Here is a 15906-nt window from a genome sequence, read left to right as displayed (position 1 = left end):
ATTCTTTTAAGTACAGGCACCACAATATTTTTTATTTTTATTTTTGTTTTAAATTGTGATTTTTCATCTAGTCCAAATACAAGTAATTTATTTGCAGCCTTCCTTTCCCTTTTATGAAAGCACACACCATCTTTTACCAATAACCATTATCCCTCCCCTTCCATGTTCACTTAAACCTTACCCTTTCCCCTTCTACGACTTCAGCCCCTCCTTACAAGAATCTCTTATTTTTAGATTGGAAAAGAATACTTCATTAAGCACTTTACAATACATTTAAAGGATTGCCACATAAAAATATGAAGGAAGACACTCAGGCAAACTTAAAAGAAACCACTACAATGAATCACATAACACTGTCACATCTGTCAATAAATAAATTTAAAAAGTACTTACTGTGATATGTTCTAACTCTCTTCCATGCCAGTGTATTACTCTCAGCAAGCATTCCATCATGCCAGAGCTAACTAGTGCCTCACCTCCAGCATCATAACTTGCCAAATGGTAAAGGAAACTGAAAAGTGCTGTTGCGAGTGGAAGAGGAAATGGACATTTTGGGCGATTTAGTTGAGGGTCTGACAATAACGTGCTAACACAGGATCGAACAAAGGTAGGCAAGAAACCATGGAATGAATTTGCTGTTGTCACTTCAATTATCATATTCAGTCTTGCACTCGGTTTCCTAAAGATGGAAAAGGGGGAAAAAATAATAATTTCATATATACAAGAAATACTAAAACAAAATTACCCTCATAGAAAATACAATTTATCCACAATAATGACAAAATGTTAATAGCATATAGCAAACTCATTTGAGGTAATGGGTAAGAACTAATATATTACATTGAAGAGACCAGTTTGTATCAATTTGCAAAACAGGCTGATCCCTACAGTACTTCAAAAATTTGTGCTGACCTTCAATGACCCGATAGTTCATTCAAAATAGTAGAAAACCTTAACTTTGTGACTTAACTAATCAACCAAGGAAAGGAAATAAGATGATTCAAGATCTAAAACATCGCACTTACAGTATTAAGCAATAGGTTTTCCACACTGAAATAGTATTTAAAAACAGCACACTAATGAGGACCATGTGCCACTTACAAAGGTAAGTGCACCCCTAAAAACGTTACTAAATACAAGTCTTGAGCCTGGTAAATGCAGAGTATGTTTTTGCCTACTGGATATTAATGTATTAGAACACAATTTGCAAATATATTGTGGAACTTGCTGGGCCATACCAATTGCTCTACTTCAGGCAGTTATTTTTCTATATACACATTTCCCATATTATATGTATCTTTCACTTTCTTTTTCATTTCTTTTCAATCTTTATCTATTTACTTTTAGTTGTCATTACTTTTCTACATTACTCACTAAAATGAACATGAGCAATAACACTCATTCACATAATTTTACTCACATCCCCAAAGATTATAATACACAGTATACAAGCTAACTGTAATGGTGTGTATCAACACAATGCTTGTCTCTGTTCAACTTTGCACATTCATTTGGCACTACTAACATCGCAACAAAGGGGTGTGTTTGCGGCAGTAATGATTTGTCGTAAGACATGCTTCCCAGACTTTGAGAAATTTGTGTAGTATATGGTCAACAGTGGCCACAGGTTGGCAATTTGATCAAAAATTCGACTTGGATTTTACAGTGTGATTTATTATGTATTTTTGTTCATATCTTTTGACAATAAAGCATGCAATTTCCAACTTATGAATTTGCATAGGCCAGAATTTTTACAATTTCCAAGATACAATTTTGACTAGTGTTATTCTGTTACTTTCTAATACATCTGAAAAGATTTTTCTAGTAACCTTCCAAATGCACATTCTGCAGAAAATAAAACCATAACACTGCTTATGAAAGGTAATGCAATGTACCTGATATTTTTGCAGTCACTACAAACTCTTACATTTATTTCTCAGTAAATTACAAAAATGCTTTCCTGGGGAAAAAAAAAATTGCTCATATTTGCATGCGAACATATGACCTCAATAACACAGCATAAATTGTGTTCCATATCAATGGGGTCTATACAAGGGCGATGTACTTGAGGACAATATTATGGAAATGGAAGAGGATGTAGATGAAGATGAAATGGGAGATACGATACTGCGCGAACAGTTTGACAGAGCACTGAAAGACCTGAGTCGAAACAAGGCCCCCGGAGTAGACAATATTCCATTGGAACTACTGACGGCCGTGGGAGAGCCAGTCGTGACAAAACTCTACCATCTGGTGAGCAAGATGTATGAAACAGGCGAAATACCCTCAGACTTCAAGAAGAATATAATAATTCCAATCCCAAAGAAAGCAGGTGTTGACAGATGTGAAAATTACCAAACTATCAGCTTAATAAGTCACAGCTGCAAAATACTAACACGAATTCTTTACAGACGAATGGAAAAACTAGTAGAAGCCAACCTCGGGGAAGATCAGTTTGGATTCCGAGAAACAATGGAACACGTGAGGCAATACTGACCTTACGACTTATCTTAGAAGAAAGATTAAGAAAAGGCAAACCTACGTTTCTAACATTTGTAGACTTAGAGAAAGCTTTTGACAATGTTGACTGGAATACTCTCTTTCAAATTCTAAAGGTGGCAGGGGTAAAATACAGGGAGCGAAAGGCTATTTACAATTTGTACAGAAACCAGATAGCAGTTATAAGAGTCGAGGGACATGAAAGGGAAGCAGTGGTTGGGAAGGGAGTAAGACAGGGTTGTAGCCTCTCCCCGATGTTGTTCAATCTGTATATTGAGCAAGCAGTAAAGGAAACAAAAGAAAAATTCGGAGTAGGTATTAAAATTCATGGAGAAGAAATAAAAACGTTGAGGTTCGCCGATGACATTGTAATTCTGTCAGAGACAGCAAAGGACTTGGAAGAGCAGTTGAATGGAATGGACAGTGTCTTGAAAGGAGGATATAAGATTAACATCAACAAAAGCAAAACAAGGATAATGGAATGTAGTCTAATTAAGTCGGGTGATGCTGAGGGAATTAGATTAGGAAATGAGGCACTTAAAGTAGTAAAGGAGTTTTGCTATTTGGGGAGCAAAATAACTGATGATGGTCGAAGTAGAGAGGATATAAAATGTAGGCTGGCAATGGCAAGGAAAGCGTTTCTGAAGAAGAGAAATTTGTTAACATCCAGTATTGATTTAAGTGTCAGGAAGTCATTTCTGAAAGTATTCGTATAGAGTGTAGCCATGTATGGAAGTGAAACATGGACGATAAACAGTTTGGACAAGAAGATAATAGAAGCTTTCGAAATGTGGTGCTACAGAAGAATGCAGAAGATTAGATGGGTAGATCACATAACTAATGAGGAAGTATTGAATAGGATTGGGGAGAAGAGAAGTTTGTGGCACAACTTGACTAGAAGAAGGGATCGGTTGGTAGGACATGTTCTGAGGCACCAAGGGATCACCAATTTAGTATTGGAGGGCAGCGTGGAGGGTAAAAATCGTAGAGGGAGACCAAGAGATCAATACACTAAGCAGATTCAGAAGGATGTAGGTTGCAGTAGGTACTGGGAGATGAAAAAGCTTGCACAGGATAGAGTAGCATGGAGAGCTGCATCAAACCAGTCTCAGGACTGAAGACCACAACAACAACATCAATGCTTTTGCCTAGTGCTAGAAGTTCCCATAGTTTGTTTAATATCTTGTTATTTGAGACAACCACATTCTCAGTTTTCTAAGCATAACAACAATACCAATACCACACTTTGAAATTCTTGCAAAAATCTTTAACCAATGTGTGGCACATGTACCTTCAAAAATGGTGACATGAAACTAAGTAACAATTAATCTGTGTTTTAATTAGTTTACTTTCTCAGGTGTCATGGAAAAACAGCTGCATTAACTGCACAGTCAATATATAAATAGTGCACAAAACCCTGGTAAAAACTGAATTAATAAAAAGAGAGAGATCTTTAATAAAGAGTAATTTAACAACAAATAATAATTTTATGTTCATGAAGTATTTGAGCGCCCTACCTTATACCTGTAAGAATTTGGCTACCTCTTTTTTTTTATGTAACTATACCCGTCTTTAAAATACCATATGTGACGTACTCCTGCATAGTTAATCTTAAATTCTGATTGTGTCATATACATCAGCAGCTGATTATAATGTGCTAATGTGCTATACCACACTGTACACATCACACTAAAATTGCCCACTTTCTCTTTGAATGCAAGCCATAAATTGCACTAAAATTAAGTCATTTCTCTTTGAATGTGTGCTGGTCTGCAAATAAAATGGACAAAAACATTTTTTTGTAAAGCTCTCTCCGTGATAACTAGAAACCTGTGTTGAGTTCTGAAATGACAGTCAGCCACATTACTATCAACTCAGTGATGGGTCGCAAGGTGTCTGTTTTAAACTTCACATGCTCTCATGTGACATCATCCCTTCTGGCACTTATGTTGCTCATAGCACCAAGTCAGTACTTTTCTTTGAAAGTGCATGTAACAGCACTGTGGTGAAGTGGTTGAGACCCCTGAGTGGTAATTTGTTGGCCTGGGTTCAATTACCACTGCTAACATATTTTTTAAAATTTTATTTTATTGATCACAATGCGCAACAAATAATTATAAAATACATTTTAACATTTCAATTTATATATGTAAAGTTAATATATTCAGTTTAGTTACTACTACTACCCTTTTAAGTCAAAAGGCCACAAGCCACCATATTGTAGCACACTGGCACAATTATACATGAACCACCACTGGCTATATATCAAAAAGATAAGCTGGACACCAATAGCTGCAGTGTATTTACCGCCCTTAAGAAGCAAACAAATTTAGTAAGGTTATACCAAACTGCAAAACGTAAAAGTGTGGTTCAGACATGGAAGTCACATGCTTCTACAGAAGACTTGCCTCAGAAGCAGAACCTTTGCAGGAAATATGGAGAATGTCACAAATTTCAAGAGTATACTATACATTTTTTTTTTTTTTTGGGAGAGGGAATTGGGAAGAGGGAAGGAGGTGATTTTAAAGTACTAGTGGTATGCTGAGACACACCTGTGATTAGAACAGGTGGCAGCAACAAGCAATTGTTCAAGTGTCCTAAAAGAAGTACAGAATTAGTTCTGTTCATGGTGAAGCCACTGGAGACACAGCACATGACTAGATTGGGGAATAACAAGGAATAATATTGTCAATGCTATTTCAAAGGAACCACCCCAGCATTTCCCCTAAGTGATTCATGAAGATGATAAAAAACCTAAATCCAGAATGGCCAGAAGGGGATTTGAACAATTTAATATAGGTCCGCTGTCTTACCACTATGCCACTTCAATTGATGGTATTTTACACAATGTCTTATCTGAGTCACCTTGAGCAGTTAAAAAAACTCTTGGTATTAATTTGCCAGATTACCAGGAAAATCTTTCCATTTATTTGGTGTAGCACCAGATTATTGTTGTTGCCATCAGTTCAAAGACTGGTTCGATGTTTACTTGTGTTAAAATAAAGGTAAAGAAAAAAGAAAAATATTTTTTTTTAGCAAGTAAAAAAAAAATGGTTCAAATGGCTCTGAGCACTATGGGACTCAACTGCTGACGTCATTAGTCCCCTAGAACTTAGAACTAGTTAAACCTAACTAACCTAAGGACATCACAAACATCCATGCCCGAGGCAGGATTCGAACCTGCGACCGTAGCGGTCTTGCGGTTCCAGATTGCAGTGCCTTTAACCGCACGGCCACTAAGGCCGGCCTTTTAGCAAGTAAAACAAGAAGAGACATTACAGACAACCTGAGAAGTCTAAACGTGAATTCACCACTGTAACTAAAAATGTGGATGATCAATGGATAAAATAAATGAGTATTGTAGAATACCCTTAAATATATTTGATAAGCAAGGTTATAAAGGATGTGGAAACCTGTCATAGTTCAATTGCCACATTATAAAGTTGCTATTAAAGCTAAAAGCTCAATCACACAATTGCATGAATTATGCCAAAATAAGTGTAACAGAGCAATAAATTTTTTAATTGCATTTTTATGAAATTGTCACAAAATTGATGAAGAATCCTTATCAAAATACTGAATTTGGGCCTCCTAATTTGTTTTATAAATAAAGATCTTACTATTATTTTTCCTTTCAACTATCACACAATGAAACATGTTGAGATACGTGATCATTGCCCAGGTAGCTGAACACACTATACACCAATAGACTTGACTGTGTATTTGTACTTTTCTGATCTGCCGCAACCCCCCCCCCCCCCCCCAAAAAAAATGTATCAATTGCTATAAGAGCATATCATTCCAAGTAATAGGAAAATAGCACAGGTCATCCTTGTATTTGAGAAGTGACATCAATAGGTCTGTACAATGATGTCAACTTCTTACTGAATTATGGAACTAGTTTTATTCTTATTTGCTACAACCTGTTTGGAGATCAAAATTCAAACAGATTCTGTTAACTTCTCCATACTTTCGCAAGATCGACCAAACTGCGGCGACCAAACTGCGGCGACCAAACTGCGGCGACCAAACTGCGGCGACCAAACTGCGGCGACCAAACTGCGGCGACCAAACTGCGGCGACCAAACTGCGGCGACCAAACTGCGGCGACCAAACTGCGGCGACCAAACTGCGGCGACCAAACTGCGGCGACCAAACTGCGGCGACCAAACTGCGGCGACCAAACTGCGGCGACCAAACTGCGGCGACCAAACTGCGGCGACCAAACTGCGGCGACCAAACTGCGGCGACCAAACTGCGGCGACCAAACTGAGGCGACCAAACTGAGGCGACCAAACTGAGGCGACCAAACTGAGGCGACCAAACTGAGGCGACCAAACTGAGGCGACCAAACTGAGGCGACCAAACTGAGGCGACCAAACTGAGGCGACCAAACTGAGGCGACCAAACTGAGGCGACCAAACTGAGGCGACCAAACTGAGGCGACCAAACTGAGGCGACCAAACTGAGGCGACCAAACTGAGGCGACCAAACTGAGGCGACCAAACTGAGGCGACCAAACTGAGGCGACCAAACTGAGGCGACCAAACTGAGGCGACCAAACTGAGGCGACCAAACTGAGGCGACCAAACTGAGGCGACCAAACTGAGGCGACCAAACTGAGGCGACCAAACTGAGGCGACCAAACTGAGGCGACCAAACTGAGGCGACCAAACTGAGGCGACCAAACTGAGGCGACCAAACTGAGGCGACCAAACTGAGGCGACCAAACTGAGGCGACCAAACTGAGGCGACCAAACTGAGGCGACCAAACTGAGGCGACCAAACTGAGGCGACCAAACTGAGGCGACCAAACTGAGGCGACCAAACTGAAGCGACCAAACTGAAGCGACCAAACTGAAGCGACCAAACTGAAGCGACCAAACTGAAGCGACCAAACTGAAGCGACCAAACTGAAGCGACCAAACTGAAGCGACCAAACTGAAGCGACCAAACTGAAGCGACCAAACTGAAGCGACCAAACTGAAGCGACCAAACTGCAGCGACCAAACTGAAGCGACCAAACTGTGAGGTCATCAGTCCCTTGTTCCCGGCAAAATAATTACACAATGGAAAGAAGAAAAGAAAGGAGGTGTACAGCACAATAACAAGAGAAAGGAAGAACCAGAAGAATGACAGGAGGACAACCAACACTACTGTGGACAAAAACAGGAAAAGAAAACCATAGAGAGAAGCAAGAAACAGGTAGAAGGGGTAAAAACAAGAGAGCAGATGACCGTGGCTGGCCAACCGTGAGAATAAAAAGTAAAAGCCAGCCACTCTGCAACACATTAAAACATCCACCCTAAAAGCATTAGAGTGGAGAACACAAAGGGACAAAGGACATGCACTAAAACATATAGACTGATAAAATGCACCAATTAGTATGAAACATAAAACTAAATTGGCTGACAAGACGTAAGCTAAAATGAATTGCAACAAGTCTGGTAAATGAAGAGTCTGTCGCAGGGCAGCCAAAGAAGGACAGCTCACCAAGATATGGGCCACTGTCAGCCGGGCACGGCATCGACACTGAGGTGGGTCATCACAGCGCAGGAGGTAGCCATGTGTCACCCAAGTGTGGCCAATGCAGAGCCAGCAGAGAAGCACAGAGTCCCTGTGAGAGGCACACATCGAGGACTGCCCCCCCCCCCCCCCCCATTTGTGGTCTCCTCGATGGCACAGTTTGTTGTACATGCTGAGGTTATGCCATTTTGTCTCCCAAAACTGCCAAACTTTGGGGCGTAGTACCAAATGCAGGTAAGTTGCAGAGAAGTTGATCTCCATAAGCAGTTTCTGTGTAGCCTGTTTTGTCAGCAAGTTAATCGGCTGGGATTCCAACGTGACCTGGGGTCCAGACAAACACCACTGAACGACCAGACTGTTCCAGGGCATAGATGTATTCCTGGATGGTCGCCATCAAAGGATGACGAGGGTAGTACTGGTCCAGAGTTTGTAGGCTGCTCAAGGAGGCAGTACACAGAAGAAATGACTCCTAGAGCATGAACGGATGTGCTCAAGAGCATGAGATATAGCCACCAGCTCTGCAGTGAAAACACTGCAGCCATCAGGCAAGGAATGCTGTTCAATAAGTCCTCCATGGACATACGTGAAGCCAACGTGAGCATCAGCCATCGAGCAGTAAGTGTAAACCACTTCATGGCCTCGGTACATGTCAAGAATCGAGAGAAAGTGGCAGCGGAGAGCTGCAGGGTAAACTGAGTCCTTAGGGTCATTTGAAAGGTCCAGGCAAAGTTGCGGCCTCAGTGTACACCATGGAGGTGTACATGAATGGACCTCAAGAATAGGTGGTAAAGGCAAGGACTCCAGTTCAGAAAGAAGAGATCAGACACGAACTGCAATTGGAAGCCTTGACCTGGGCTGCCGATGTGGAAGATGAACTGCTGTGGGTGGAAAAATGAGACTGTGATTTGGATCCGCTGGAGAACTATGAACATGTGGTATGTAACCGGCCAGCAGTTGTGCACACCTAACCTGCAATGGAGGCACTCTGGCTTCCACAAGTATGCTGGTCACCAGACTCATCCTAAAAGGTCCTGTCGCTAGGCGCATGCCACAGTGGTGCACTGGGTAAAGCAAACGCAATGCTGAGGGTGCTGCCAAACCATAAACCAAACTCCCATAGTCAAGGCGGGAACGAACAAGGGCTCTGTAGAGATGCAGTAGCGAAGAGCGATCTGCACCCCAGCTGGTGTTGCTCAGACAGCGGAGGGTATTGAGGTGCTGCCAGCACTTCCGCTTAAGCTGACGAAGGTGAGGAAGCCAAGTCAATTGGGCATCGAAAACCAGTCCTAAGAATTGATATGTCTCCACTACAGTGAGTGGATTATCATTAAGGTAAAGTTCTGGTTCTGTACGAATGGTATGACACCGACAGAAGAGCATAACACACGACTTTGCAGCCAAAAACTGGAAACTGTGGGATAAGGCCCATGACTGCACCTTGTGGATGGCTCCCTGTAGGCACAGCTCAGCAACACCAGTACTGGTGAAGGAGTATGAAATGCAGAAGTGATCTGCATACAGAGAAGGTGAGACGGATGGCCCTAAAGCTGCTGCTAAACCGTTAATGGCCACTTAAAATAGAGATACCCTCAATACAGAGCCCTGCAGGACCCCATTCTCCTGGATTTGGGGGAACTATGGGAGGCTCCAACTTGGACACAGAAAGTACAAAGTGACAGGAAATTCTGGATAAAACTCTGGAGTGGACCTCGGAGACCCCACTTGTATAATGTCACCAGGTCGTTTCATATGCTTTTCGTAAATAAAAAAAAGACAGCAACCAGGTGTTGTCATCTGGAAAAGACTGTTTGCATAGCAGGTGCTAGAGACAAGATTATCAGTGGTAGAGTGACCCTGGTGGAAGCCGCCCTGATATGGAGCCAGTATGCCACGTGACTCCAGGATCAAACCCAACCGCTGACACAACATACGTTCCAACAGGTTACAAAGAACGTTGGTGAGACTGATGGGCCGATAGCTATCCACATCAACTGGGTTTTTACTGGGTTTTAGCACCAGAATGATGGTGCTCTCCCACCACTGTGATGGAAAGACACCATCGCACCAGTTCCTGTTGAAGATGACGAGGAGATGTCGCTTGTAGTCAGATGAGAGATGTTTAATCATCTGACTGTGGACCTGACCTGGTCCAGGAGCTGTGTTGGGGCAATGTGCAAGGGCACTGATGGGCTCCCACTCTGTAAATGGGACTTTATAGGATTCACTGTGGTGTGTAGTAAACAAGAGGACTTTCCTCTCCAACCGCTGTTTGAGAGTGCGAAAGGATAGGGTGGGGGAAATTCTCCCACGTAGAGGCTCGAGCACAGCGCTCAGCAATCACGTTTGCGTCGGCATATATCATGCCATTTATGGTAACACCGGGGACACCTGTTGGGATCTGGTACGCGAAAACACTTTTGATCTTTGCCCAGACTTTGGAAGGTGACATATGGCACCCAATGGCGGAAACGTATCTCTCCCGACACTTCTGCTTCCGTCGTTTGATAAGTTGGCGAATGCAAGCACAGAGCCGTTTAAAGGCAATTGCTGTAGACCTTGCCGACGTTCCTCAATTGCTTCAGCATGACTTCCGGCAACCAGCAAGGGACTGTCTTTCGCCGAGGGCACCCTAAAGAGCGAGGGATCGTGTTTTCTGCCACAGAAACGATTGTCTTAGTCACTTGCTCAACCATCGCATCAATGTTCCCATGTGGGGGAGATTCAATGGTGACAGCAGAGGTGGAAGTTTCCCTGTCTGCCTTGTTTAAAGACATCTGGGCAGGCATCTGAGGACTTGATGCCGGGGAAATGACAGGAAGATGGGGAAGTGGTCAGTACCACACAGGTTGTCATGTGCTCTCCAGTGGATAGATGGGAGAAGTCCTGGGCTGCAAACAGAGATCAATGGCCGAATACGTGCCATGTGCCACAGTGAAATGTGTGGTGGCCCCAGTATTTGAGAGACAGATGTCGAACTGAGACAGTAAAGTTTCCACATCTCTGCCTCAGCCAGTAAGCATGGTGCCACCCCACACGGGGTCATGGGCATTAAAATATCTCAAAAGTATGAAAGGTTTAGGGAGTTGATCCATCAGTGCAGTTAATACATTAAGGGGTACTGCACCATCCAGAGGAAGATACACATTGCAGACAGTTATTTCCTGCATCGTCCTTATTCTGACAGCCACAGCATCAAGAGGGGTTTGAAGGGGCACATGTTCACTACAGACTGAGTTTAGGACATAAATGCAAACTCCACCTGACACACTATTATAGTCACTAGAGTTCCTGCAATATCCCTTATGCCCATGGAGGGCAGGGGTCCACATTTCCGGGAACAAGTTTCCTGGGGGGCAACGCAGAAACCAGGTTTAAAGCTTAACAGTTGCCATAGCTCAGCCAGGCGGTGGAAAAAAACTGCAGCAATTCCACTGGATGATTACATCATGAGACTGGGAAGGCATGGAACATTCAATGAGGCAGTTCATGCCTCAGGGCCACCTGCTTCCACTGACTTTTTGCCTGAGCAGTCTATATCCATTTTGTCTGAGGGTCCGGCGAGATCTAGCTCCTCAGCAGATGCCAGAATCTCCACCTCATTCACAGATGGAGAGCTTGTAGGCAGAGGTGGTATGGGTGCCACCACAATTTCCTTAGTCTTGGGAACCTTCTTTTTGGATTTCTCTTGCTGTTCCTTGGGTTTGTCTGGCTGGGAGGACTTCACTGGCTCAGTCTCCGGGACAGAGAATGAGCGTGAAGCCCTGGGACCAGCTGCTTTTGGGCTATTCAGCCACTGGTGGGTGTCATCTTTCCCACGAGCAGAAACCTGGGAAGAGAGTGACCCAAAGGACCCTTCCCTAGTGAGAGCAGCCGAAGAAGTTGTATGCTTCTCTGGCTTAGAAGTGGAGATGGTGGTTTGGGGGTCTTGCTCCTGAAGTAGGTGGTGCAGGAGCAACAGGGAGGGAAGTGCCCCTCACCACCGAGGAGGCAGGTGTAGTCTTCCAGCTCCGAGAGGTGACAGGTTGGTGGAGCTGATGATGCCAGAACTGTTGTAGCGGCGGCAAAAGACGATGTCATACATACAGGATGCAGATATTCAAATTTCCTCTTAGCCACAGTGTAGGTCAGTTGGTCCAGGGTCTTTTACTTCTTGATGTTCCTTTCTTTCTGAAGAATCCTGCAGTCTGGTGAGCAAGACGAATGATGCTCTCCACAGTTGACACAGATGGGAAGCGGGGTACATAGAGTATTAGGATGTGATGGGCATCCACAATCTCGACATGTGACGCCGGAAGTACAGCGGGAAGACATATGACCAAACTTTCGACATTTAAAGCACTGCATTGAGGGAGGGAAATAGGGTTTTACATCACAGTGGTAGACCATCACCTTGACCTCCTCTGTCAATGTATCACCCTTGAAGGCCAAGATGAAGGCATTCGTGGCAACCTGATTATTCCTTGGACCCCGGTGGACACGCCAAACGAAATGTACACCTTGCCATTCTAAACTGGCTCACAGCTCATCGTCAGACTGCAAAAGAAGGTCCCTGTGAAATATGATATATGGACCATACTTAAGCTCTTATGGGGCGTGATTGTTACAGAAACATCCCCCAGTTTGTCAGAAGTGAGTAACACCTGTGACTCGGCAGAGGATGTGGTTTTGAACAAGACTGACCCATATCTCATTTTGGACAAGCCCTCCACCTTCCCAAACTCATCCTCTAAATGCTCAACAAAAAACTGAGGCTTTGTCATGAAAGATTCCCCATCAGCTCTCTAACATACAAGGTACCTGAACAAATACTATCTACTGCCATCGTTAGCCTGACATTCCTCCTGTGGTGTGGCCAGGGAGGGGAACGATTTGGGGTTGAACTTCTGTGCACTGAATTGAGCCCGTGAACGCTTAGAGACTGCTGGTGTTTGACCACGAGCAAGAGATGATTTACTATGCTTAATCATGTGTCGTCCATCCTGATGCCACCCACTCTGACCAGGGACCCTCTCCATGGGTGCCACCCAGCCACAGCGAAGGCCACCTGGCAGGATGGCCATTACCGGGAGTCCCGATGCCCTATGGTAATGGGCATCTGCCCCTTGGCATATGTGGGAAGTTAACAGCACAGGCATCAGCAGAGCGATCCCTGTGTGGTCGGTAGGCTACAACCAACAGGGTACATGGTGGCCCCACCACAACGGACTGGCTACCGTGCTGGATATCAGGTGCAAACAAGTCAGCGTAGGAAAAATACGCACCCAGGAAAGGTGACCTCATCCAACAGTTGGAGAATGAGCAGAAGTGCAGATCCACATAGATGAAGGATGCGATAGGTCTCTGCGCATGATGGACACGATGCACCAGGTAAGGCGCCCTACCCCAATTGGCTCGGTCTTTGGGAAAATTTTGGAAAATGGAGGTCAACTCCTACAGGGGACCATATTTTTGGTCGCCTCTTACAAGAGGCAGCAATACCTTGGGCTTATTCTGGCCCCCAGACCTGCAGGGGTGTTTTGTAGAATGGATAGGTACTCAGGGGCTTGTATTGGTTAGCCAATACACAGGTTGTAATAATAATAAGACATTCAATTTTTTGTGCAAACATACAATTTTTATGCAGAATAATGCCTACTGACATCAGCGAAGTAAAAGTATTGTAAACAAGAATGGCAGCAGTGCTAGCTCAGGATTATAGTGAGAGTCATTCATGAGATATTGTATTGTGAAAAGTTTCCACACCAACACGTGTGGTAGCACACACTAAACAACAACACAAGTGCATGCACTGGTTATGTGGATTCTGACCAGTAATGAGGCAAAGGACCATCACAGGTTGTGTTCAAAATGACCACCAGCAGCAGCAAAACACTCACCCCGTCTGGTTTGGAATGACTGCTGAACACTTGCCAGTGTTTCAGTGGAGATGTCTGAACAGGCTTCTGTAGTAAATACATCCTTGCGTATCATCGAGTGTAGTTGGTATGACCATGTAGCTAATGTCTTTCAGCTTTCTCCCCCCCCCCCCCCCCCCTCCCTCCCTTGCAGGAAAAAGGCTACAGGTGTCAAATCTGGGGATGAAGACAAGGTGTAGTACTTCGTGCACTATGGGCTGGACATTGGTACCTTGGATTTCTCTTAGTCCGCAGAGGGACACCATCTAGAATTTGTGGAATATGGTGTGTTAGGAGGCTGTGATACTTGTGTGTGTTCAGTGTTCTGTCTATGAAAAACAGGCCAATGTGCTGGCAGTTCACTATCTTGCACCACACTTTTACACTCTAAGGACACTGATGTTCCACCTGGTAAGTCAATTGGAATTGTCACCAGACCAATAGCACATGTTCTGATGGTTTACCTGGCCCATATAACTTCATTACTAAACAAGATACACGATACATCTAAAGTATTCTCTCATAATATCCACGTACAGGAGTTAACATGATCCTCATAATTGTTTCCATGCAGCTCTTGATGGATAAGTTGTGATAGGGATGAAACCTATGTCGATGCAGAAAGTGGAGGACACTTGCCTGGCTAATGTCACTTTCTGGTGCAGTTTCGTCAGAGCTAAATGGCAAATCAATTGCAACGACAGCAAGAACATTAATGTCCCCCTCTTCTGTCATCACTTGTTTCCTTCTGTTACATTGTTTAGGTGTTACACTACCACTTCCACATATCTGGTTGAAGAGGCTGATAAATAATTTCTGAGATGGCTGAAGTCTATAGAAATCTTTTGCCACATGCACCGTGCAAGAACTGTCCATACACCATGAGCATTTCCGCTTTTTCTACATCGGTAAATCCCATCGACCACTCACTACCTGCTGCTTGAACTGTTACACACTAACTGACTAGCAAGTTACAGTGCACTCACAGAAAACACAATCACACTGTAAACAATCATAACAATATCATACCTAGAAACTATGCAGGTTGAATGCCTGAACCAAGTGTTAGTGTGGAAACTTTTGAAAATACGATACCTCTTAAATGACTCACACAAGAATCCAGCAACAAACACCACTGACATTCTAATTTACACTACTTTTAGTTCCTTACTATCACTAGCAATAATTCCATTTAAAAAGTGCACATTTCCAAATACAAAAAATAAATACATACACTTCCGAAATATCATTACTATCTGTGTATTGGATAACAATCCAAGCCGCTGACTACTAATCCATTCTGTGAAAACTGTACATCAATAGAACTTATATTTCTACAATATTGGTGGTGCATGTTTTAGGTGATTCACCCTGTATCTAAAGGATGCTAAGGGTGTAAGAGCAAATATTTTTATTGGTGACTGAGGACAATATACTGAACAACATTACATCAGTGTTTACTTCATTTGCAGACTAATAATTATACAGTGAAACCCTACGTTTACGGTTTTCAAGTGACTTCAAAAAATGGTGTAAATCATGGGAAAATATCAAATATGGGAAATAATGTTTTAAGCTGTAAAAGTTATGTATAGGATATCCCCTTGCACTTTATATATGATACATGTACATAACAGTCATCTTTTTGCAGTTATCACACGCACATGAACACGCTTACAGGCAAACTATCACTCACATTGATTGATTGTGTAACATCTCAAAAAATACATCCATAAATACTGCACTTGACAATGAGAATAAATTCTAGAAATATGTTTTGCTCAGCATGAATAAAATACATAACCAGTGTTGTGTTTAAACTAAAATCATTTGAGCAACTCAAAGTGAATGATGGTGTCAACTAGTGCTCCAAGTGGCCAATGCCGAAACACACTAAATATGATTTGACAAAGTTGTCATGATGATCACAACAATCACGAAACTGTGTTTAAACAGTAGAGACAATTTGGAAATGGTTGTGATTGGT

The 15906-nt window shown here is 43.0% G+C and overlaps 1 protein-coding gene across 1 annotated transcript in view; it reads right to left on the bottom strand.

Moving 5' to 3' along the window:
* The window catches only part of LOC124723129 (E3 ubiquitin-protein ligase HUWE1), a 360906-nt gene that overhangs the window by 315115 nt on the left and 29885 nt on the right, over positions 1-15906 (bottom strand). The window contains exon 7 of the mRNA XM_047248317.1: positions 394-679. Within this exon, the coding sequence (XP_047104273.1) occupies positions 394-679 (286 nt within the window). The remainder of the gene's footprint in view (positions 1-393; positions 680-15906) is intronic.

The sequence above is a fragment of the Schistocerca piceifrons genome, chromosome X (assembly GCF_021461385.2).
Source record: "Schistocerca piceifrons isolate TAMUIC-IGC-003096 chromosome X, iqSchPice1.1, whole genome shotgun sequence".
Lineage (NCBI taxonomy): Eukaryota > Metazoa > Arthropoda > Insecta > Orthoptera > Acrididae > Schistocerca > Schistocerca piceifrons.
Note: the sequence above shows the minus strand (reverse complement) of the source record. Positions and strands in the feature narration are given on the sequence as shown.